This window comes from Tinamus guttatus, unplaced genomic scaffold, assembly GCF_059628265.1.
Source record: "Tinamus guttatus ecotype Peru unplaced genomic scaffold, ASM5962826v1 Tinamus_guttatus_pri_ptg000383l, whole genome shotgun sequence".
NCBI lineage: Eukaryota > Metazoa > Chordata > Aves > Tinamiformes > Tinamidae > Tinamus > Tinamus guttatus.
The window spans coordinates 3,107,974-3,134,324 of record NW_028288917.1 but is presented as its reverse complement, the minus strand read 5'-3'; the positions used below and the strand labels follow the sequence as shown (position 1 = coordinate 3,134,324).

The window sequence follows — 26,351 nt, the reverse complement described above, 5'->3', positions numbered from 1 at the left end:
GATAAAGATGTCTGGTTGACCTCTTTTTATTTGGGGTTTTTGAGAGACATAGTTTTTGTTTTGTTTGTTTATTTGAGAATCAGGTCTGAGAAGTCAGATGGAGTCTTGTGTTTGTGAATATTTCCACCTATGGTAACAAAAATCTGGAATTTTCTTGGGTACTGAAAGGTGCAGATAAATTGGCCATTGCGGTCTCTAATTCTGTTCATTAGTGGTCAGACTTCTAAATATCTTTTCCCTTAATACAGATGACCTTTTTTAAAAAAAAGTTAATCAAGAGCTTAGCTTAGTGCTTAGACATGTAGTCTAAGGAATTGAATTCTAACTGAGGGCTTGTAATAAGGAAATACTTATCCTGATCTCTGTAAAATAAAATCTTATTAAATGAGATTATTCAGCCTTTTCTGGATATACAGAAAACATTTCTTCCTCTTTTAGTACAGCACATTGACACATTCTTCCCTCCTTTTAAGACTTACAGGGCTGTTTCTTGGTGAGAAAAAAACTGTTCACAAGCGATCAAGTGATAGCTTCAAATGGTTTCCAATGATGGAATTGCCATCTTTTTCCTTTTTTTTTCTTTTTCTTTTTTTTTTTTTATGAACAGTATTAAAACAAGTGTCTTGCATCTGAAACTTGTAGAGCAACAATAGTGGTTCAAGGATTTCCCAGCTCAGCGAAGATGATTTTTTTTTTAGGATGAGTGTTAAACTTCAGCTGTGAAAGAAAGTCGTTATTGAAAAGTGTTACGATACATGTACGAGTATCTGTTTCTGCTAGCTGCAATAGAAGCCACCTCTACTATAAAATGTACTCCCTCTTCTCCAGGAAAATTATCTTGCTCAGAATTATCATCAAGTCACTTGTATAGTACGTACCCATTTTTTTTGTCAAACTTTAATATGTGATTCCAATTCCAAGTATTTTTTTTTTTCCTCCAGATCTTCCCACTGCTTGACCACATAGAATTTTGAAAACTTTACTCTGTAATAAATACCAATTTCTTAGTATTACTAAGAAATCTTATTATATCTTGGTATTATGATATATATCTTGATTTTATGATACAATATCTTAGTATTATGATAATTTGTTTCATACTACATTATTTACATAATTTCATTTTCTTTAATCAAGTGATATTTGCATTTGAGTAACTAGTCGCAGATTGCAGATGTCATGAGAAGGGGCGTATAAGAATGCTACTACTTCTGTAGAAATAATTTGGTTACCATGTGTGCCTGCCTACTTTTTTAAAATATGATTAAATAGCTGTAACTTACTGATTTTAATGAGTGATTTGATTGCAGTGTCTCTGTGATGGAAGAGACCCGCATTTTGATGCTAGTTTTAAAGAAGCTTAAAGATTGTGTATGCATGCTTAGATATCACTAAAGGTAATGTGTTAGTTTACTGCCAAATTGTAGTTAAATGATAGAGGACTTTGTGTTTGCAACCTTGTTAGTGAACTCTGTTTTTCAAAAATACTTTTTTGACTCAGTTTAGGACTTTGCCATATTAGTCTCAGTTTTAGTACCTGTGGGAGGTAACGACTGCTGAATGTAGCTTCTGTTATGTAGAGGACAAGGCTGCCTATTAATTAGAGGAAAAAAAAAAGGAGGTGGTGAAGAAAGACTTAAACTACTTTTAAATCACTGTGTTTTTTGCTTAAAAGAGTTTTATTATTCTACAGCCTTCATAAGGAAAGTACTGAAACGAGTCTATGGTGAAACTTCTTCACCTTCTGCTGTGCATACTTCGAGTGGAGAAAAGGAGGCAGTTCTTGGAAACGTGGGCTCAAAATCCAAAGGCAAGGATTTGGAGAATGCTCAGACTTTGTCAGCAGATGCCAGTACGTCAGGTGATACACACTGCAAATCACTTCAAGGTGAGACTGCTGATCATTTTTCTGATGGTGTATGTTTTAAATATATTTCAACTACCTTAATATACTGTAGTAACTACAATTTTCATCCAATTGATATCCACAGGCACACTTGAATAAAAGAGCTAGTGGTACTTAATACTGAAGTACTAGATCAGTGCATCAGTCATCTGAAAACTAAGAAATAGTCTTGATGTATATGTACATGTGCAGTATTTAGCAGTAGCTAATATGAAACATCAGTGTAAGCAATGATGGTATAATTTGGTGATGGTATAATACAACTGGACTCAGTTGTAGCAGTAATTAAAGATATACCCACAGATTGGAGGGAGTGGGTGATTCAACACTTCTTCCTATCCTCATGTTACAACAGAAGCCCAGGTGCATATATACATAAGAAAAAGCAAATATAATTGATTCAGGCAGTATGTTAGTAGTAAAAATCATTATTTTCAGCTTATGTGGATAGAAGTAAAGTGGCCTGTAAATATTTTGACAGGTGAGTAAAAGTCCTGTTTCAAATGGGCCATAAAATGTGGATGCTGTACAAAAAGATAGGGTTGTAAAATGGGTAACTGATGATATTTGTGAGTGATAGGCTTAACACGTAGGTGCAGAATGAGCATGGCTTGCTTTATGTTGTAGCTTATCTAAAATCAAGTTTTGCCTTAATAGGGTCTTTAAACTGTGGGGTTTTTGTTCTGGTTTTGGGTTTTTTCCCTCTTTCCCTGTGTGCTGTGAGCTTTCAGTACCATCTGCTGAAATCTGAAGTGGAGTAAACAAATGTGTTAAGAAAGCTACCTGGAAAAGTGTGTTATGTTGCATTTATAGTTGAAGATAGAACTGAAAATAATATGAATATTCTAGAAAATAATTTGACCCCTTTCAGCCTCAATTATGGGCTAAGAGTTTTGTTGCTTCTGTTTTAAGGTGTATGCTTGTAAATTTTCACTGCTGCTTTTTTTGCAGTAATGTCTCCAGGTCCTCCTTATTGCTCTACCTTTCTCCCTTCCTCTACCATATGTAATATGTAAGTTCCTGTCACTGAACAAAAGTCTTTGCTATTCTATATGGACTGTATTAAAGAAGTTATGAGAATCTAAAACTCTTCTGAACTGTGCGATGAATTTGGGAATAGTACTAACAAAATGAAATGCAAAAATATTTTCTTGTGATTAAAATATGCATTAATTATCCTGGCTATTTATTTTTCGTCTCCCATATTAATTAAAGCTGGTGGTCTGCTCTAGTAACTGAAAAAGAGGTGATGTTATTTATGTCCGGTGACTTCAACAGAGTAGGTAACTTAAAATCTTTGTTATCTTTGAAATGTTAAATTATAGTATAAAATAATAAGGCTTGTCTCCTGAGATTAAAAAGAAAATAAAAAGCCCTTCAGCTAGGGCATTTGTTTTGTGATATGTGCTACGAACAACAGAACAATGATTGCAGATGTGGTTGCAGCAGGAGATAAAGTTTTGAGAAAAATGAGCAAGGTGACTGATAGAATTGGAAAGCTGGACTACTTGAGAGCAGATTTGTCTTGTTCAGGCATCTGCTTAGCAGGAGCCATAGAAAGGCTGCTGCAGGGTGCGAAGGAGCTCAGCAGAGCTGGCTGGTCTTCCAGAATCATCTCTTCAAAGCCTGGGAAGGGCCCGTTCTAGCACGTGCAAAGCAGAGCATGTGTAGCCAAATGCCTCGCTGAGCTCCCACGCGTGCCAGGGGAGGTTGGCGGGAACGGGGCGGGCCGAAGGGCAGAGCCCTCGCTGGGGAGCGACCTCAGAGTGCCTCAAAAGGGGAGCAGAGCAGGCCTCACGGCAGGAGCCGGGCTCGTCCAGTCACCGCCCAGGCCAGCAGGGACAAGGCTGGTCTGAGATCGAGCCAGGAAGGCAGGTTTGTGAGGGCATGTGGCATGGGACAGGCTGACAGGAGCCCCACAGGCAAGTGCGGGACATCACATGGTGCAGCCCACAGAAGCGGGGCTTGCTGCAGGGTGCTCCCCAAGAGTTCACAAACCCTGCGTGCACCGTGGCCAGAGCCACCGCACGCTGGGGTTGATGAGGACCTACCTTCTAATGACCACATGAGCGGTGAGCCCAGACAAGGGAGAAGTGACACCACAGACCCGTGCCATAGACAGTCCCTGCTGCGGGGCCATTCCTGCTGAACACTGCTGTGGGCTGAGCAGAGGTTACCTGCTGGTGTGGTGCTGAATGGAGCTGTGTGGCTTTTGTCTAACCATGGGCTGGTGTTGTTTAGACTGGATGTAAAAAGAGAGGCAGCCACGGAGGTTTGGTGAGGCTCCAACCCAGGAGTTGGACCAACTGGCCTGGGGCCCAAGGAGCCCCCATCAGCGGGGGTGCTCCTCATATCAACAGTATGGTAACGAGAATCCAAGGAAAACTAGTTTCTTCTTACTGTTTTATCCTCAAAAAAGATATGGAAGGAATTTTGGTCATATTCAGCACTTTGCCCAAAGGGTAAGAATGTGGGGAAAAGCACTGAAATGTGTTCCACAGCTCATTATGCCACTTGGATATAAAAAAGGAAGTGGGAAATGCTTTCTTACAGCAGTGATTGGTAATCTTTCACAAGCCTGCTGAGTTTTTTTTTTTTCTTTACCAGAATTCAGAAAAAAAAGCTGTAATTCTACTGTCACACATTTTTAGAACCAACACTTAAGAACTAGATCATTTTACAAGTATTGCATGGACTTTGAAAGCAAAGTTGTCAAGGCCATATACTCAGAGGCATCAACATTTAAGACTGATGCTTCCACAGGCAGCAGCTATAGTTTTGTAAAAAGGGTTGTTTCTGAATGGGCTAGGCTATCATGAATATTTTGGCCCTTTTTCTAACTGTTCTGAAAGCTTGTCTTCTGGAATGGATCATGGTATTCACTAACCTGCATTTATTGTGTTTCCACTTGCCTTGTGTGGGGGCCTTCCTTAAAATGATGTTGTGCACTAAAGAAGGCAAATGCACAAGAACCAGAGCAAGCTCCTTCAAGCATATGTCATTGGGAAAGAGCTTCTAGAGGAGATGAGTGATATACACCTGAAGTAGAACAAAAAACATTATCAGAACCTGTACAGGAAACTTTGGCAGGTGAGGAGAAGAAAGAAGTCGAGAGTGAAGAGGGAAAAATAAGAGAGGGAGCTCCTGCACTCTCTTCTGTTTTTTTTTTTTTTTTTTTTTAAAAAAAAAACCTTTCAACAACCTTGTTATTGATATTACATCTCTAGTGTTAGAAAAGAACAAAAAAAAAACTTCAGGCAGTGCCAGATAGCAAGTCATAAACATGGATTCTGCTCCTCTGTATAATTAGGATTCCAAATGTTACCTTTGCTCTGAAAAGACACAATATAAATGCAAGTATTTACAAGACCAATACTCAGAAGTATGATTTCAATATTTTAGGGGCACAATTCCTATTGTGTGGGTTGCCGTACAGGTATTTAATGCAGTGTTGTGAACAGCATTCCAGTAAACTCAAGAATTTGTGTTTTTTGATTGTGTATACTTACAAAAGTACTTTCTTAATTTAAAAATATTTATTAAAGACAAATTGAGCACTGCTAGGGTTAACAGGTTTTTTTTTTGCCTATTTTATTTTACAAACTGTTATCTAATGCCAGAACATACTTAGGCCTTAAATTATTCATTTTTTTGTGAAATTCTCAGCTGCTTATTGTCACCAAATTATTTCAATCCAACAAAATCTACTGAAGTGGTTAATCACATTCAAACTAGGAAGGAGTTTGTATCTATACAAAAAGTCCCTCTCCTCTTCCATTCTCTGTCTGAAACTGTCTATTGCTACCTAAATGGTCTCCCTGTTAATAGTCAAGCCCATAACATTTTCATCCACAAGAAAGAATATTTTAAATAACTTCTATGTGACTAAAAAAAGAATGCCTTTGTCCTCTTTTTTCCCCAAGATTTACAGCTCCAACTTTTGTAAACTGTTAGTGAATACATTTTTTCACTACCCCGTGTTATAAACTAATAACACATATGTAAGTGCTTTTTAAATGAAACCCCAGTGAGACAATAATTAGAAAGATTGATTAATCTGTTGCCAGTTATCTAAACTTGAAAACTTCTCTTTTCCTGCAAGTTTATTGCTGAAATCCTCTTCCAGGGATATGCGTTCCCTAGTACGCATTAGTAGAAGATCAATGCAAGTGGAGCCCTTTCTGCCCTGCTATCGTGTTTACTTGCCTCAAATGGAAAACAAGCAGTGCAGAAGCTCAGCTTGCTATTTTCAAAGAAAGGAGCCCTCTTTGCTGTGAGAATCCTAGATGAGGAGCACTTTTTTGATGAGGAGCACTTTTTTTTTTTTTTTTTTTTTTTTTTTTTGGCTTTAGGCTCTTTCCTGTGACCTACATGACTCACAGTTAAAAGTGTTTGTTTATACCTGGTCCCTGATGCAGTGTTCCTAGAACTGGTGGCACAAGTGGAGGGACATGGGCATTATAAGATCAGCAAAAGCACATCGTCCAGGCAGGCCCTGCTTTATAAGGGAAGCCATAGGGTCACTGTAGATAAAGTTTTTTCTAGCTTAAGGAATTGCTCCATAATTATGATTGTTCAGTGTATCTTCAGCATGGAGCTGATAAACACCTTACTACTTATTCCCTAAGGACAATCTTCTCCAAATGCCGTTAAATAAAAATGTATAACATAAGCTTACTGTTTTAGCAACTTCTTGAAACTGTGCCTCTTGTTACTTGCTGCACAAAACATAAACTGTTAAAAAGTCCTTTTCTAGGAAAGGAAAATGAATATCAAACATCATACACCACACTGAGACTTGTGGGTAGCCTTCTCACAGAAGATGGGTGTAATAGAGGGCAAGCAAAACTCATGCAGTTCTTTAAAGGCAAATCCCACTATAGACAGATGAAGCTGATACTGGCCACTTTGGTTACAGACAACTTTTTAGGATGTTGCAGGAAATTGTTATTTTATCTATTTAGTTAACACATACTTCTAAAATAGCTCTGGTGTTTTGGGGTTTTCTTGCTTCGTTAAGTTTTTGTTTTGTGGAGGTTTCTTTGTTTTAAATAGAGGGAAAAAATCCCTTATTTCTGTCTTAGATGATCTCATCTTTCCCATCACCAAGTATTTAAAGGCCTCCTTTCTTCCAAGGGTTAGAAAAGTGTCGCTAACAGATCTTTGTGTTTGAATGTGTTAGTGTCCATCTTGGATCTCCTATCCAGGTTAGCCATAAATTTAAAAGAAGGGTAACATGCTATTTGGTTTTCATGAGCAGTGTTCTAATTCTAGAAGGCTCAGAGAAGAAATGCATACATAAAGAACCTGGTAATGCTGGCAAGTGAATGGTATTAACTTTGTGGGGCTGGGAAAAGGAGACAAGCTATGTAAAAATGAAACGTAGTGGGAGCATTAGAAATGAAAGCTTAGTCTCCTATTGCTACCTCGATACATTCTGAACTAAAAATTTGATGCCATTGTAATGTTAAATGGCAGATGGTTTCACACACAGCAGGTAAATCTCTTTTTCTTTGGCATGCAATAGTTCTTGGTTTTCTTTTCCACTGGATTTTGTTGCATGTTAAATGTCAAGACACTTTCTTTTGAGGATCTGGATTTTTAAGAATAATTTTTCTTTGACTGCCAAGCAGCTTTAGGTTGAGATGATATTTTTGGTTGTATCTCTAATGAAGGCAGTCTTCTGGCTATCTCAGCATTGTTGCTCTATGTAAGGATTTCCTTAAGTATATATATTAAGTATATAGTTGGTCTATATAAGGAGTTAGACTTAAGTACAGTTACATGTCTTTTTTTTTTTTCCCTGTGTCTTCTAGCCCACTTTTTTTCCATTTATATTATTTATATTCTCGGTATGCCATGTTTCCAAATTCATCAAAATTGGGTCATCTCGACTGTGTCCTTAGAACCCTCCTCCTGTCATCCGTGACAGGATTGCCTGTCCTTCCATTATTTTATAGAAAACTTGAATTTGTGGCAGAAGTGCCTAAAAGATAAAGCTTGTGCATAAAATATGTGCGGACAGGACTCTGCCAAGCTGATCAAGTTGCCAAAGTGCATATGCTTAAGAAATTAAACTGTAGTAGGACCCAATGCCATAAACAGTTTTAAAGATGGATTAAACAATTCAAGTTTGTTTTAGCTGTTAATTACTCTGCAAAGCTGTCTATTGTGCATAAGCTAAAGAGCAAGGGAGATTATAGTTATTACACCACAAAGCGCCGCCTCACGCCCTTGTCTTCTCTCAAGGGTTTAAAAATGCTACATGCTTTATTATAGTGGTGCTATACTATGCAAAGGGAACAAATATCCAAATATGAGGAATTGAATTAACTAAAGAAACAAAGATCTTGTGACTGGCGGAAATGGTACCCAACTGGATTTCTAAGGTAAGAGCTGTATGCTTGAGGAAATGCAAAGATCTGGGTGTTTTCTTTTCCTCCTCCTTTCTCCGTTAGACTGCATGGGCTGCACGTGCAATATCTTTAACTTCTGTCGTTATGGAAGGTGCTGTGTAGCTCAGTCTCAAGTTTGATAGGAGTGTGGTGGTGTGTGTTTGGTTGGTAGGTTTTGGTGGTTTGCTTTGGGGGGTTTTCCTTTTTTTTTTCTTTTTTTCTTTTTCCTTTTTTTTTCCTGCCGGTTGACCTGTTCATTGCTCTTAGCTTTCTCCCACAAACACACATGCAAACACTTCTTTTTTTTTCAGTTACATCTTAATTTCAAATAGCTCAGCTGCCAGAGATGAATCTGCTGGCCCCTGTGGCAACTGAAAGCAGTGGAATAAATAGTTTGGCTAATAGTGTGTAGCAGTTGCCTATTTGGAGTAGAAAATGCTAGCATTAGCTGTTAAGTCTAAACAATCTCTCAATGTAAATGTAGCCAGCTGCAGGAAAGCTAATTATCTTGAGAAAGAAAGCAGAAAATCGTTTGTGTTCCGGAACGTGTCAACATGTGTACGACGGCCCCAAAATGGGTCATGTAGAATATCTCTGCTGCCCCTGCCTACCCTGGGAAAAGTATCACTTAAATGTCCGCTGTCAAAGTGCTTCTTACTTCCAGATCAGGTTTCATGTTTTCTGATGTTACACGTGCTTCCTTCCCACTGTTTTTTCCTACCAACTCCACTCTCCAGCTATTAGTTGAAATCCATGAAATAGCTTATAACTGGGAACTGAACCAAGCTCAGGGTGATTAAAAAAAAGTATATTTTGTGCTTCTGTGACTTGTATTATTTTTGTATATAAACAGGAATGATGCCTTCCTGATGATTTATAAATATTGAATAAAAATAAGGTTTGGGGAAAAAAACAGTTTAAAAACTTAAACTTTGTTCTTATTTTCATTCTAATGAGTCCATTTGTTTACTTCCTAGACTAGCTTCAGGTGAGTCATCACTTAATGAGGGAGGCTAATTATCTAATTGTGGCAGAGACATGGCCCTTTAGATTTAGTGTTGTAGTGCTCTTTGGGTGGGGGAGTATGGAGGGAAATAACTTCGATTGACAGGGTTGTACTTGACTTTTGGAGGTTGCATTGAACTAATGAGATCTACAGCAGTAGGAGAAATAATTGAGGTAAGTGCTCAGCTAATGTTTTTAAGAGGCTTTATTCTCTTCATACTGCTCAAATTCTCACAGACATATGAACAAAATATTGCCTGGAATCACACTCTAGGAAGCTGTAGAGCTAGTTAAGAGTTACACTGCTTATATGTAAAGCTTGTTTCCTCATTCCCTCTTATATTCAACTTTCACAAGATCAAGAATAGCTTGTGTCGCTGTGTAAATCAGTGGTCTCATGAGTTTAAAACATCTGTGCGCCCGTCGTCAGATTGGGCTCTGAAGTGCGGCCTGTGGTTTCTCCACTCCCCAGCTGAGGTAAAAGTTCTTTCTTGGTTGCTGAGTGAGACCAAGAGAGGAAGACTCATTACTTTTTTTCCAGTATGTTTTCTGTCTGTGACACAGACTGTCTGTCATTTCTGTAGTGAAACTGGGGCTGAATTGTATTAGTAAAGCTGGTCTTCAATAAAATGGACTGTAAGGCAGCCTTTCTTGGTATCTGAAAAGATATAAAAGTCAGTGTACGTGTCAGAGATGGTGTGGGAAATAAAATTGAGTTATCTTTTGTTCCTTGCCTTTTATGAACTTCCTATCCCAAATTTGGGCCTTGTAAAAATGCTTACGTTTGTAGTGACCTAAGTTTCCATCCGAAGTTGTTCTTGGTCTCCACTGAATTGAAGGAAAGATGAGGATTTTCTCACATAGTTTTCTTCCTTAAAGGCTCTAATTCACTGAGTATATTTGTGTCAAATATTTTGTTTTCAACCTAAAATCTAACTCCTCATTCTTCCTCACTCCTCATTCATGAGGAGCAAAAATTCCAAATCTGACTGTCTCAATACTTTCATTGATAACTTTTTCAATGTTCACCTAGGAATCTTTAAAACAATGTTTTAGTAGCATGCTTTAAGCTTATAAGTGGTGATGCGGTTTTTACTACTGCTTGCCTAAAAAGGTGAGAGCCATTTTAGGAGTTGAAGATTTCTGCTACTAAATAACAGCAAATGCTGTTTGGGAAGGTGACCTTTGGGAAGGGGACCTTCCCAAAGCCCACGGAGCCTAACAATAGGTTACCCACGTTGTCCCATGCTTCTGCGAGTAGTGCCGTATTTAACGTGATTTGGGTGCGGTGATCACTTCTGTTTTTGTACCATTTCCTCTCTATTCACATGTATGCCTGAATGAGAAGGCTGATATCTAGTGTGATAATTAAGTAGATTCCCAACGGGCTGTGAATCCATCACATGAAGCCCATGTTTACCACTGTGTGATGATGTCTGGTTTCATTCAAAAAAATCTAGTTATTCTCTTCACACACTTGAAAGGATGAAATACAAATTTGGTCAAAATTTTCCTTTCTACTTGCTGTTCTTGTTCTGTTCTATTTGCATGGCATCCCTGGCGGAAGGAAGCAGGAGAGGGAGCTGCCTCAGGAGTTAGTTCCAGACATTTCATCTGTGCTGCACCAGTTCCCCAGGGAATTATCTATGGAAACCTCTTACTCCCCTGAGTGGTCAAGTGGTCATCATTATACGCTACTCCTGTGTTAAAAAGACATGATGAAAAAGAAGCTGCTCTTGCATCTGGGTAGCTTTCCAGCTGTTTTATAATTCTCACAAGTGAGCACAGGCCAAAGAACCACAGGGCAGGTGGGTAGGCAAAGAAGTTTTGAATTGAAAGTGGATGTTGAAGAGCCACTTCATGTGATGCAGCACAGTCAGTTACATCACCAAGTGATAAAGGGAATGCTTAGGAGAGACTCGCGTTGCTAGTGAGCAGACCATTTATTTCAAGTCATCTCCATGATTTGCGAAGGAGAAACAGCTTCCATAGTGGTTGTCTGTTTGATGAAGGGAAGCACTTCTAGTGACTTGTAGTGTTGGGATGGAGGCTGAAATGAACCAACTTTAGTGAACAGTTTGCCAGGCACGAGTGGTATCCACCCTGCAAGTCAGTCCTGCATCATGTGATAGTAGCCAAACCAAAAATGTAAGAATGCACTGAAAACCATGCTGTTCCTTGAAGATCGAAGGCAGGGGGCTGCTTTTCTTTTTAGAGCCAACTGTGTACCCAATAAGAGAAATTTGGATCAATCCTAAACTTAATAGTAATGAGTTATTAAAAGCTGTCATTTTTCAATATGTCTTGAAACGAAATGGTTGCATCCTGATATTAAAACTGTGATGTAGATTGTCGAAAGTACCTCTAGTGTTCTGAAACGCTGAAATATATTGATGCCTATTGATGTTGATATCTTAGATATAATCGTAGATATCACAGATATCTAAGGTGATCAATAATGTTGAACCTTCTTTTTTTTTTTTTTTTTAAATCTGAGATAAATGTCTGGGTAAGTGTGATTTAGGTAAACTAAAGCTATTTGAATATAGAAATGTATATTCCTAACAGGATTTTTGTCTCGTTGTTGGTAGATTCAACTGCATTTTAAATGTTTAGGTATTAGTCTGAACACTTACTGCTGCTCTGTAATGGGCTTGGGTCTTCTCCGAATCCCTGGCAAGTTTGTCAAGAAAAGAGGCTAATTGTATGCACCTGCCAAAGACATTTATATTGTACATTATATAGCAGTTTTGTCTATCTATTTTAAAGGGCCAAATAGCCCCCAAAGAGGGAAACATGCAGTGCTGTGTCTGCTGGCTTGCGGAACTGGCTGAGTGTAAAAGGAACACACTGAACCATCTAAAATTAGTGCAGCAACTGGAGACACCATGAACATCCTGGCCTTCTGAAAAGGTTTTTGTCTCCCTGTGGTTCATCTCTAACATTGTCATTTTTTTTTTAATTGGAATTGAGCAAAAAATACAGCCGGGTATTTGGACTGGCTTCATATAACTGGAATAGAAAGACATTTTATCATTCATTCTATCATTTGTGCAAAATTCCTTATGGTCTTGTGAACAAATGGCAAGTTTATCCTTCTAACCTTCCATATATTTTAAAATCTGTTCTTTAAAGGAGGAAAGTTTTAAACAATGTTCTACTGCCATCATTGCAGTGACGTTTCCTATGCAGTGAAGTGGCTGGGAAAACTAGCCCCAGAAACGCAACCACACAGAATGTTGTTGAGGTTGGGAAGGATTTGGATCTTTGTGGAGATGATGTTTTCAGACTCTCTCAGTCTCTCTGTTGTTCAGAATTGCAGCTGGGCTGCAGCTAAAAAGTCTCCAGATGGATGGGCCGCAGTTTTGCCACTTCTGCTACCTCTGCTCTGTAACTGGCTGGGATATCTATATCCATCTTTTATGAAACGATTCTTACAGAAACCGAAAGCTGAAAGGGGAGAAAGGCATAGTGTCTTTTCAATTACCACCGCAAATGGAAGCTTCTTTTAACGTTTTGGTGGAAAAATTGTCTGAAATAAGAATAAAAACATGCTTCTGATGGAGAAAACCAACCTCTGGAGTGTGTGTGTATGTTTGTTTTCTATGTCGTGCTGCTACAGAATTCAGTTCAGTTTTGTTGGTCAGAGGAAGGTTTTAATGCTCCCTGTTTCCCAAGGATTTTTGAGACCCATTGTTGTTATCACTCTATTTGGGGAAATGCTTGAGGAAATCCATACCAGGAAATCCATTGATATCAATCAGTGGCCAGACGTGTTGCTTTTCTGTTTTGTAGGTAATGAAAATACAACTCCGCCTCCAAGGAGAGTGTACACGGTGGATCTCCCTCCTGAGGGTTATGTTGCAATTGCTGAAGATATCGATAGTGTCCCAGTTTCTGAAAAATCCGAGAGTGGTGCTGACTCAACAGGTAAGTTGTTATGATTTTTTTCCAGAGAAACTTTCTAGCAGTTTGTATCAAGTCCACGTTGGAACAATTGGGTATTTAAACCGTTGCTGCCAGTGGGTGTCACTGTTTTGCAACATAAGCAGAATGAAGATGTACATCTGGGTGGGCTAATTCCCTTTTCCACAGTTTGAACCCCAGGTTTGGCATGTGGTCTTGGCCATGCAGTGCTACTGACATTACTGAAGTTACCTAAGGTGCAACTGAGAACGAAGTCTGACTGCAGCTCTTCCCCCTCAGGTGCCACATGTCTGTTCATATCATGCCTGCCTACACACATACTATTTTTATGAGTATGGTTGGATAAAGCTGTTTTGATAAGTCTTATTCACAGTGTTTCTGAGGAGTTGAAAAATGATGTAAACTCATTTGTCAAACTTAACCTATCTCAGTTAGACCAGAAGTTTACCTGTTTGGAAGTAATACAGGGAGATACCGACCTATACGTTTGGAGAGGCCTTCTAATGAGAAACTGACACCAGAGAACTTCAGAACCAATATTTAGTGTTGCCAAAGGATCCAAGGGAAGATGTGTAAGGTCTGTAAAGAAGGCTGTAACTTTCCCCCCGTAAAAAGCATAGTTTTCTGAATGACATTATCATAATTAAATTGATCGATTTAGAGAGAAGTACTGAGCTTAGATGAGAGAAATTCATTTAGATGTCTGTTTTTTACTGTCTTTTTCCCAATTGCCAGGTTTCTCCAAAATTGTGTTTTACTGTCATTTGCTACTGCTTTACTAACAGCTGCTAAGGTCAGTCTACAGTAAAGAAAAAAATCTAGAAGAATTTCCTGAAGGAATACGCTTGATGAACAATATTTACTTAGCTACTATTTGTGTTTTAGCTTGATGACTGCCTAAATTTAAGAAAAATCTGAGATTCAACCTACAGATAAAGAAAGGCCATTCAGCCTTTCTTTTGAAAACAGTATCCACAAGGGTAAAATTTTGTCTTGGAAATTGGGCCTGTTTTGCAGTCTGAGCTGCACTCCTAACAAAGCCTGTGATCAGCCTGTGGTTCTGATTTGCAACCAGGCATTTTGCCTTTCCAAGGGGAACATTGTCTTGAAGGTAACCAGATAAATGTTCAAATCTGAATTCAAGGAAAACTATCAAAGAAATCAAAGATGATAAGTACAGCATGCCTGGAGGTGGCATATCAGGGATGATTATTCTCAGCAGAAAATGATTTCAAGTACTCTTTGGGCTGGGGAAGAAAATATTTTCATCAGAGAAACATAACAATAAATATTGATACTACTGGGATTAAGGATAGAAGGGAATTCTAGAATGCAGCTTTTAAGCTGTGCTTTTTCCCTTTGTGTTGAGTAGGATCTACATGCAGAATCCCACGTGTCCTCTCATATTATACTCCAGGTGAATTACACAGCTTCCAAGGCCAGTTCGTTGGGTTTCTGTTCCTAGTGCGCCAGATACTGAAGCACCCTTTCCCTTCCTCCACCCTGTGTAATTTCTGTTTGTTCTTTCTGGCATCCTTTCACATTTTAGCGGGACATACCCCTTATGCCTTATTCTGTTGTATTTATAAATGTGACTAAATTATCCGTCCTAATACTTGTAATTAGCCCTATTCATTTTTATAGGAGGATGTAAGCGAAATACAACATTCAGACACAGTTCTCCATACCAGACCTATGTATTTTTATATAGGTATCAATCCAGAATATCTATGCCAAAGTTGCTGAGCTTCAATTTAAAATCTGCAAATAATCAAGATGCAGTGCATATTAAATACTGGTATATCACATGACAATAGCATTTAGGATAGCATGATGTTGGTTTTTTTTTTTTTTTTTTTTTAGATTGGTTAAATATTTGTTCAGTTTTACAATTAAGAGATTGTTGAATAATAGCTTTAACTTTTCATTTTTTAGAACTTTTCTAGCTCTTCATAACAAACCTGTTCAACCATGACAGCAGTAAGTAGTGTTCTGGTTTTGCTTAGTGGTGGCGTTGTCTCTAGGATGGTGATCTCTTACAGTTCACCTCTTATTATTGGAATAGGTTCAGGAAGAGTAGATTCACCCCCCTTTTCAACAGCTGATTAATTTTTTTTTGGAATTTTGGGAGACTCACTTTGCAGATTGTGATGAAATGGAGAAAAATAAACTTGGAATTGAATTGTAGACACTTTGAATATATTTTCCTTTTCTTTACTCTAAAGAGAATTCTTGCCTGATAGCAATGTAATTTGTTCTTAAATCTCCCCAGATAGGGAGATTTTATACCTCCTCTTCAGTTTGTTCTAGTGTTTCACTGTCTTAAATGTATCCTAGATGCTTCTTGCTGCTGCTTAAGCCCCTTGTTACTTGTCCTATCTAAGCATGAATTATAAAAATAGAAATTTGTGCTAATTCTGCAAGCTTGAGGGAAATTTTACATGTTAATGGCTTTTATTGTATTTAAGCTTATACATAAATTTTTTGCAGGATTAAGGCTGTAATTTCAGGTAACACTGATATAAATAAAATAGGAATAGTTTTACCCATCATACTGTAAATTATTTAGTTAGTGGGCTCAGATTAAGTTGCATAACTTCACAGTGAGAAATGTATAAAAATATGATGCAATGTAAGGTAAATAATGTATACTGGATAGTTTCTTTGGTATATTGGCAGTGAGTGGTCTTACCACCTAAGTACTGTTGCCTTTTTGAAGATAATGTAGAATTAACTGTTTCCTGTTTGATTCCTCACTTCAAGAAACAAGTTTTCTGTAGAAGTATTTATCAGAAAATAATTTAAATAAATCACTATACTAATCAGACGTATGTCTGTCATCTAGACGTTTTGTCTAGATGACCTGATATGGATCTGATTCAAGGGTAAGAATTTGTATGGCTTTCAAAAATAAACAAAAACCTTCTGGTACTAAGTGGATCAGTGAACATGTGACAGTGACAAGTGTAAGCATGTGTTTATGTAACTCAGGTAAGGTTAAGCCTCTGAGAGGCTCTGCTTTTTTGATTCCTTTGCTCAAGAGCACATCTCCTCATCGCAGATTATGCGTAACACGTTTTATTGACGTGTGCATCCACCAGAGTAATTTTCCTAGGCCCAGCTCTGTGGGAGCTGTTCTTGAAGACCCAGCTCAGGCAGAGCAGGCTAGTTCTGGAGGTGATGTACAGAGCAGAGCTCAACTGGAGTTGTGTTCCTGAATACTTCTGTGAAGGAATCCTTGTATCGCTATTAGAAGCAGCAAGAGAAAAAAAAAGAGCCTTCTGCCAGGAATTAGCGACGTGATCATCCCTATGAGGGCAACAGCTGAATCAAACCAGTTCAGACAGGGCAGTCAGACAGGTTTGTTTTGAGAAACAGCTTTATTTGGAAATTACAGTGGCAGAAATCACAGCTATGAATTGATTCCTGCATATCCCTCTGAATCCGTTTCGCTAGCATGCAGGGGGTGTTGAAGGGTTGTCTGAAGCCAGATGTCTGATTTTGAGCATGTTTATTGTTGGGCAGCACAATGTCTTGTTTAGGGCTACGTAGGACCAGAAAAGAGATTGCCACCCTGCTGACTCACAGGAGAGCATGCAAGTCAGCGCACAAGATTTTTCTGAAAATGTAGATATCCATTTGATGTCTTTTGTGTCTGGAATATGAATTTAGACATGACCTGTTTCTAAGTTATTTAAAAGTCGAGTTAATTATAGTTATAAATTAGTTAGGTCTTGTCACCTATAAAATATATTGGGCTTTGTCCATTATTCCTCTCCTTTAAACTTGTAGTTGCCTTATGATGGATAATCTCAGAATAAAGGGAATCTTGTCCAGACTGGCTTCCAAGGAAGAAAAAGAAAAACAAAACCTGTCTGTGTGAGTGTTTCTGTGTGTCCTACTCCATTTATCTCTAGGTATTTCAAATACTTCTCCCTGTAAATAAATAACTACATTTATTGTGACCATATATGTGGAGTCTATTATGCAGTCACTTAGTGACTTGCACTTAAGTGACATAAGAGCTTTGAGGTTTAGTTTTGCAGCTTGGCTTCTTTGTGTAACACTTTTCATTCATTTCTCTCAGGAGCACAGGAGAATAGAGGAATACATTTGTCTTTGAGGTTTTATTCCATCAGATAAGCAGGTGGTTGGCATCTAATCATCTATACATCTAATAAGGAGAAAAATCTAAGGCTGTGCTGTCTTTCAGAAAAAAAAAATCCAGTGTACTTAAAAAAAATAAATTTTGGACTTGGTGTCTTGAATTTTTTAATACTACTTTGACTCAAGTGTTGTATAGGGATGGAATCACTGTGACGGTGTAGTCAGGTCACCTATTTGTAGACAGAATGGAGCAATATGGGGTTAGATAAAAGAAGGAAACAATGAGGAGGATTTATGTTCTTCATTTTTTTTTTCTGTATTGCCTTTTGTACACATTAATGGAATACCAGCTTTATTTTTACTGTAGCCTTTTGACAAGGGCATTAAAAATGTGTTGTTCAAGCTGTAGATAAGCATTTATTTATTAAATTCTGGTAATGGAGTCAATACCTTTAATTTTGATTTCTGTTCCAGTTTATTACCTATTTAAATGAGCAATGTTTCTTCAAGATAAATTTGAGAGGTATTGATAAGAATATTCTGAATAAAAGCAGAATTGTGGAAGGTTTTAGTAAATATATATTGACCTACTATAAAGCAGTAGCTCTGTTTTTTTTGTTTGTTTTGTTTTGTTTTGTTTTAATTTCATAAGATTGAGGCAAACTCTTTGATCTCATTTCCCCAGTAGCATTTCTTCTCAAGATATTCCAATATAAGCCACAGTAATAGAATATAAAATATGGAGTAATTGTATGAGGCACAAAACAATGAATTGGAGTATAATTTCTCCATGAACTGTTTTAATATTAAATACATATTTTTATGTAGAGTCCCAGAGTGGTGTTTGGTGTTTCCTAGGTGCACAGCAGAGCAAATTTTTGATATAAACACTGTGGAAAGCAAAACAAAACAAAAATTAAAAAGAAATCAAATAAAAATAAAAAGACCATTCATGCGGGGGGTTAAGGGATATGTAGAAACTGAGGAAAATTAAACAAAAGTGTTGTTTATGGAATTTTTTTTTTGAGTTGATAACCCTCTTTTAGTTCTTGTCTGGTGTCAGTCAGAGGCAGATTCTCTGTCTTTGCTGTGTTTTGTTTCACTTCCAAGTTCAAGGCAGTCATTTTAGGAAAGCTTCACAACATTCCAACCTGTAGTTTTCCTGGGGAGCTGCAAGCTGGAATTGTGGACTGGCTGCCTGCGCTCCTGGCAGGGTGACGGCACGTGCTGTGTTAGGGAGCCGAGGCGCCCGGCACGCCGAGGGAACAGGGTGTTTAAGCAGCACAGGCCGGGTCACCGGTACCAGCGCGCCTGGAACTGCACACTGCAAATAAATGCCCAGTGCTGGAAACCACCGGGATTGCTAGGTGGGATAGTTGAATCTTCTCTAGCTCAAGACGGGTCTTGGCCCTTCCTGACTAATTGTCATGTACACACACACACGCACATACACAACTATCTTGTTCAAATTTCCAAAAATGTTACAGCATTTTTTGCCATAGCATTGTACAAAGAATTCATAATAAGTTCTTTTATATTTGATCCTTTAGCCCTCTCCAGGAGTCTGTCTCTTGTAAGACGGTTCCTGAGAAACAGCTGCATTTGTCAATGTGTGATTTCAGCTTTCTTTTCTGAGGGCCAAATTACAAGGTAGTGTTTATGTATCACTTCCTTATTCTCTCTGTCTCTCTCTCGCTCTCTGTCTCTCTCTCACTCTCTGTCTCTTGCTCTCCAGTAATTTTAATGTTATCTCAGATCACTGCTGAAAATGCTGAGTAGTTGCAAGGTTCCTACCAGCCCCTGTGGAAGCCTCCTGTGATGATAATTTTGTGCTGACCGTTGTTTTTCAAAATGTCCAAAATAAAACCCACTGTGTTTGAAGTATAAATACAAAATAGATTCTTAAAAATCTCAAAATACTATGACTTCACAGGCAATAATGTTTGACAAGATCTGTATCTGATTTTATTTTCTCTGTATGCTAATAGCTCTCATCTTCTGTTTGTCATAGTGTGATTTTAAAAATATGCCAGTAACGTCATTCCAACATACCATTTTCAACAATGTTCCAGAATTATTTACCACTGAAGAACTTAATGCAATATTCTAAATGATTTAAAATTAACTGAAAGAACTAACTGAAAGATTTAGAATTAATTGAAAGACCTTACAGTAGAAGAAAGTTAGAAGGAAGCAATTGTGTTCATGCAATTCCTGCAGTACTTGCAGGATCTTGATCAGCCCATTCATCCATGTACATCCATAGGTAGCTCTGTGATATACAGTATATATTGTACTTTTCAACTACAAATCTCAAAGTTTTAATAGTAGTCAATAATGAGTACTTTAAATAGGTAATGATAAATTAAATTTTAAAGGTAAACAGGTGAGAGGCTGCTCAGAGAAAAAACTAGACTTTAGGTAAACTCAAATTTTCTCAAATCTGAGGAATTTAAGCACACATTGTTTTCTGAACCTGGTATTTGAGAGAAATAGCTGTGAATAAAAACCATAAGTCAGGTTGTCTGCTATTATACTCTATCAGATGCTCCTAGCTAACTGTCTTAGTGGACTTTTTGTGTTCTGAATATTCAAAACTTTTAATAAAACAAATTGAGGGAACTATGGAGATTTGAGGGTGAAAATTCTTCGTTTGTAAAAGTAGATCCCTTCAATACAGATTTCAGCAAATCTGCTAAAGCATCTTGTGTGATAAAAACGACATCTAATTAGGAGTTCATTAAGGGTGCCCAAATAAAGTAAATAGAATGCTAAAATAGCTCTTAACTCAGTGTTATAGTCAATGTTTGGAAATTAAATTAACCGAGTTGTGCTTCAAATCATAGCAATAAGTGAATATTAGACTATTATTTACTAGAAGTTTTTGTTTGATTCATTTGTTTTTTTACAGCTTGCTCAAGAAGAGATTTCCTATCTGCCATTCAGCTACTTCTAAAAGTGGCTGTAAGGGTTTGGTTTGTTTGCTTTGTTTGCCTCTCTTCCTTTTTCCAAATTCATTAGCATGGATCTTTCCTCTTCTAGAAAGAATAGCATGGATCTTCAGGTTAAACTTATTTGTAAAAGAAATACTGCTTTTAAGATGTGTTTCAGTAAATCAGTTAGGAAGAAGCAGTGGTTATATAGTAGTTCTGGTTGTTATGTATTTCTAATGGGTAGGCTAATATTGTTTAAATACCATTAGTAAGTTCCTAGTTAATTTTGGATATTCTGGTTTTAATTCTCTGCCAGTTTGGGTTCCACTGTTTATCCTCAAGACAATATATAAATATATTTTTTTGTGCACTGTAAAACTATAGGTAGTCTTCCTATAATTTAGCCCTGTCCTTGCAGAAATTAATATATGGCTCACAGTTTGAGTGGCACATGCTCCTGAGTTGTCAACAGCTTCTGTCATTCCCATGTATTTGTCATGCTCAAAAGCTGTGACCCTTCTGGTAAGGCTGTTAATAAAAGTGTATGCATAACGTTGTTGATGTTTGTGGATTAATCAAAAACCTGATGGAAGGCTAGATGTCTGTTAGGTTTAGCAAATTTCTGCTCTACAGCCAAGTTCTTTTTTTCAGCTCGAGTGTGCTTGACATTTTGGAGCTAGCTACAGAGAAAGATGCCACCATCAGATAGAGATGTTGGATGGCTAGGAGGTGATATCTGAGGAACTCGGCTCTCAGATGTTTTACCACTTGAATATCCTTGCTACAGATTTTCTATTTCATAGATGCCATCACCTTCTTAACAGATAAAATTACCATAGCATTCCCTCTGAAATTTTTAATTTTAATTTAATTTTATTTTGTTCAAATTCTGAAAATAAAAGCATGTAGTCAGATTTAAAGAATTTAATTATGTATTGCCTTAGGTTTATTTAAAAGAAAAAAAAAAACCAGTTCCTAGCATGTTAATACTTGTATTGTCTTATACTGTTATCAGGTAAATTAAATTAAAATGTAAATTAAATGTAAATGTAAATTAAAATGTAAATTTAAGAAACTTAAGTCAAATTTCCTAATTTGTTGTTGCTTTTTTAAAAAAATAATAACTAATCTCTTCCTAGTTCCTTTTGAATGGGAGGTTTCCTTTTTAAAATGACACCTGACTTAAGCATATTCCACATTTCTAATCATGCTTAATTTTTGTTGTTTTCCAAGGATTAAACATAGGCTTGTACAGAGAAGCCTGAGTATGTCCCATCATGCTGCAGTAGAATCCAGCTGACCAGTGTAGTTGCTTTTAATGGAAACCATTTTTATGTACTACCTCCAATATGGGTTATAAACATTTAATATAGCTTGGGCGGTCATTTTTAGGAAGCATTCCTAGACCAGCAGTTCCCCTAGCAGTATTAAAAGCAATTTCAGTGATCCATTGAGCATCCAGATAGTATCTGCTAATCATTTCTCTTAAGTTCAGAGGAGCCTGAACCTCCTGCAGATGAGTCTGAAACTTATTGCTGCCCACTGAGGATTTTTAAACACAGAACTGGGCTGTCAATCTAAACTGCAAGTATGAATTAAAGTTTAGGTTTACATATAACACAAACCTTCACTGCCTGTAACTATTTACAACCTTTAAATGCCGGTATTATCCGCACTTATATGACATTGTTACAGAATTCATGCATCAAGGTATGGATCTAGAGTATTTAATGTCACTGCAGCTTGGAGCTACTACTTCCTGTGATAGTTTGCAGCATTAAAGTGTTCTTATCCCTCCTGTTAAACCAAAACAACTGAAAAATGTCTTTGGAAGTGTAATGGCAAATAATTCTGTCTCAGGTCTCTAGTTCAAGTTTGTTTGGTAGTGAGGCTGACAGAGAAAAAAATATATTGAGGAAGAACAAAGACTATGATAACATGGTATGCTCATAATGATTTAGTTTAGCCATGGCTGCATGGTAATGAGTTAGTAAAGGTCTTTGAGTTATATTTCTATAACTGTACAAGTAGGTATAGTGCCAGAAGCTGTAACTATTAGTTGACTTTGTGCATGCTTTTGAGAAAAGCCTTAAATACCCAAGTGACAAAAACATACCTTGAAATGAGAGCTCATCCCCCTGTGTGTCTGTAGTGTGGACCACATTGCACCCTTTCTCCTGACTTATGTCTTTAAAGTTTAACAAAATAAAGACTTTATGCAGTTGCAGTGAAGAAGGCAGATCTGTGCTTAGGTGGTATAAGAACGGATGGTAATATATTCATCAATGAGTGATTGTAAAAAAGGGGGTTCGATTTTCTTTATATTCACCAAAATGTATAAGCATGTCTTTATTAAAAAAAAAAAAAAAAAAAAGACATGCTTATGCTTTTCGCTCAGTGCCTTCACTTTCTGTTATATACTTACATGCCCATCATCATCTTTTCTTTGTTCATTATTCCACCCTCCATGGTATCCTGTGCAGTTTTTTATGTGGCTGTAAATCGGAAAGTAACTTAAGGTATACCCAGCTAGTCAAGTTTGCTGTGTGTCGAGCAGGAGGAGATTTAGAGCCTTTATCTCGGTGGTGCTCTCTGTTTTATTGCTCTCTTGATTTTAACCTAAGTTACAGTGATTTCAAACATTCTTGGTATAAGCATCCCCCCGCTTATATAGATCAGCGTCGCAGAATGAGGAGACAGGAAGGACTTGTTTCTTCTCTCCTCCAACAGCCTGCCCTTAAGTTCCCATCTAATTTTTCCGGTCTTGCCCACCACCCACTCAGCCACTTGTCCCCTCCCAGCTGCCGCGCGGTGTCTGCTCGTCTACATGGCATTTGCATTTTGTCTGCCACTTGTATATTGGGTTACATGTAAAATTACAAGCCCTGCTGCTGCCCAAGAAGCTGTTGGTATTGAACTCTAACAAAATACTGCTGAGAACGGAGAGAGTAGAAAGCCAAGTTCTGTCACGAAGGCTTTACAGCCAATGTGGCTGAATGCATAGGGAGTATTATGGCAGGAAAATGGATGCGGACATGGTAGCAAATGTATAATATCTGCATATTGTGTCTTCAGTAGTGTTTTTATATAAGCATTTTGTGTAACATACAGGAAAAATTGCTCATTACTGCAACTTTTTACCTTAGGAGAATTTGTAGGTTTGTGGCCACACATGGCTATAGCATTCAATAGACTACTCCTTTCAGTCTCTTCTTGGGAAATCTTTTGATCTCATATTCTTTGCCTTTAATTTCAGCCTTCTACAGAATTTGCAGATATCAGTCTCTTTAAGGCCCCCACAACCCTCTATGCCATTGTAACCTGTGCCAAGTAAGCTTTGAAAATAGACCTCCATCCTTCATTCTTTTCCAATACTTTTATTAAAAACTTTTTGTTTGTTCATTTCATGATGTCTTTCCTTCCTTCTTATTCCTGTTGAGTGGAAGTTGGTTCATAGTTTATAGTTACAGTTTATAGTTATAGAGTAGTGTGTGTGCTCTAAGGGTCTTCCGTGCAAATATATAAGGGAAAGAAAGAAAAGTCTTTTCTTCCCTGCAGAATCACGATCATTCAGTCTTACAGGATATGTATCGCATGGGCTGTGCATCTGTCTCACCCTCTCACTTCCCAGGCATCTGTGGAAAGCTGAAAAAATGGCAGCTATGTCTGTGTAGCAAAATGGAAGGCATAAATACAGCACACAAACTTACTGCTGTAATCTAGCCAAAATGCCTTGCAAACAACCTAAACGCGTTACAAGGATCCCCCAGTTGCTTTGAGCAGCATGTGCTGGCTGGCTGAAGCTACTGCAGTTTTTCTTACTGCTGCTGGAGTTGTGTATTCATTTGCTGCCTATATGTATCATTAGTTGCAGTTCATTTCCAGCCTGCTTTGGCAGTATGTAGACTCAGGCAGGCTTTAGGACAAATTCAGGATCTCTTCTGATAATGAGCAAATCACTTCAGCAGCTGAATCCCCGCTTCACAGTGCTTGATGATTTGTATCCAGCTGATGATGCTCCACCTCAGAAGCTCCTCCACATGAAACCTGTGACTGTTCCCATACTCTCAGCTGATAGAATCAGCACGGCTGTGCTGAGGTGAATGGATGGGCCAGCTGACAGCAGCAGAGGACCCAACTCTACAACGGGAGCAGGGAGCCTGGCCAGCCTCGCTGGCCTGTGAACCGCTGCCAGCAGCTCACCTGGCCCTTCACGTGGATATTTTCAGCTATGCCTTTGCAGTGTCCTTCCAGAATCAGTTATTACAGTGCTTTGCTGAGGATGTGAGCTTATAAATCGAAGGCTTCATTAATTATGTAATGTGAAACAGCTTGGATGCTGAGTGGTGGTGGTAGGCAGAGTGTTGAGCCCTTGTCTTGGCCTAATCGGTGAAGTTTTGCATGAATTCATCACACCTTTTCTGGTTGCTCCTGTAACAGCTCCTGGTAAGGATTGATACCTCCTTAAAGCTCTCCATTTCTGGATTGATTGATGGTCCTTGGCAAGGGCTTGCATATATGCCACACCACAAAGTATCTTTTTGCTGAGGCAGTAGGAGATAAATACGTTTTTCTTGTCATTCAGGCTCTTTTGCAGAACCGTGCAATCAAGTTTTGATTTTTTTTTTTTGCATGAGCTATAGCAATTATTAATATATTTAAAGTAGTACTATATATTATATTAATGAAAGCTGGATTTATAAATATTAAGAACATTGAGAAAACGCTGCATAAGTCTTAATTTAACAGTGATAAAACTGATTTCAAGGTATCTTGAGCAGGATGAAAAATGCTCTCTGAGATAATGTCCTAATTAGTACAAATAAATTCCGCCAGTTCAAATGTGTTTAGCACCATAGTACGTAGCAGGTGGTCTGCTGGTTGTCTGATTCGGGAACCAAGGCCAAGGTCTGAGTGGAACACTGGACATCAGCATCCGAGCACAGCTTGCCACAAAAATAAATGGTCCTCGCGGGCAAGTGGTAATTATGCTCTCGTAATGCCACATATAAAATTATATAAAATCTTTTTATTAGTAGCTTGAGCAATAGAGTAGCTAGATACAAAAAAAAAAGTTAAATAAAATGAAATTCTTGCAACATTATCTAACATACTGAATATAACACATCTAATAAATTTTAAAAAGACATATCCTGAAACCGTGATAAGCTTGATTCCTTTGTGTGCTATGCCTTAGCTGCAACTTAGTTACTTTCTCATCTCTATGGCTTAGGTTTTAAGTGTTTTTACAGGCCACTTCATTCACAGAATCACAGAATGGTTGAGGGACCTCTAGAGATCATCTAGTCCAACCCCCCTGCACACGCAGGGTCACCTAGAGCACGTGGCACAGGACTGCGTCCAAGCGGGTTTTGAAGATCTCCAGAGAAGGAGACTCCACAACCTCTCTGGGCAGCCTGTTCCAGTGCTCTGTCACCCTCACTGTCAAGAAATTTTTCCAACTCCATTAACATTTCAGTATTTGTCCAGTATTTACAAATGAAAGCAGCCTTTTTCAGTCTGGACAAATAAATAGCCCTGATTTTTGTTTTTTCAAATTTCTTTTGTCTCTCTAAGAATGAGCATTAAAAAAAAACACTTATTCCATGTGTCACTTTATAAAATCCTTCAGCCTACTGACAAGGAGTAAGATATGGTTTATCCTTGTGTATTTCCCATGCAATTAGCTTCTCTTGCACTTAACTGTTGAATTTGGGACTTTTTTTTTCATAAACTTCAGGTCCTCTATTTGTTATCCATTTTTAATCTTAATCAGCTATTCCCTTGGATCTGTAGGTCTTTTTTCATCTCTTCTTCTATGCTGATGCTTATCCAATAAGCCAGTAAGTCGTTGGTTGCTGTTTTTTATGAACATGTATATTTTGGAATTAAATACACGATAGCTGAATGAAGCATGCATCATTATTGAGAACGTTTCCTGAGATAACACAACATTACTGACCAGATCAAAGCCCTTGTTACTGTGTCACGAGCTGTGGGCAGCAGTAACGCTTATGTTGTGGAAGCCCAAGCACATACAGGTGTAATCCAGAGTACGTGCGTGGGACGTGGCTGGAG

At 38.0% G+C, this 26,351-nt stretch overlaps 1 protein-coding gene across 1 annotated transcript in view; it reads left to right on the top strand.

Moving 5' to 3' along the window:
• The window catches only part of ERICH1 (glutamate rich 1), a 61,889-nt gene that overhangs the window by 16,047 nt on the left and 19,491 nt on the right, over positions 1-26,351 (top strand). The window contains exons 2-3 of the mRNA XM_088530598.1: positions 1,694-1,888; positions 13,102-13,236. Coding sequence (XP_088386724.1) covers positions 1,694-1,888; positions 13,102-13,236 — 330 coding nt within the window. The remainder of the gene's footprint in view (positions 1-1,693; positions 1,889-13,101; positions 13,237-26,351) is intronic.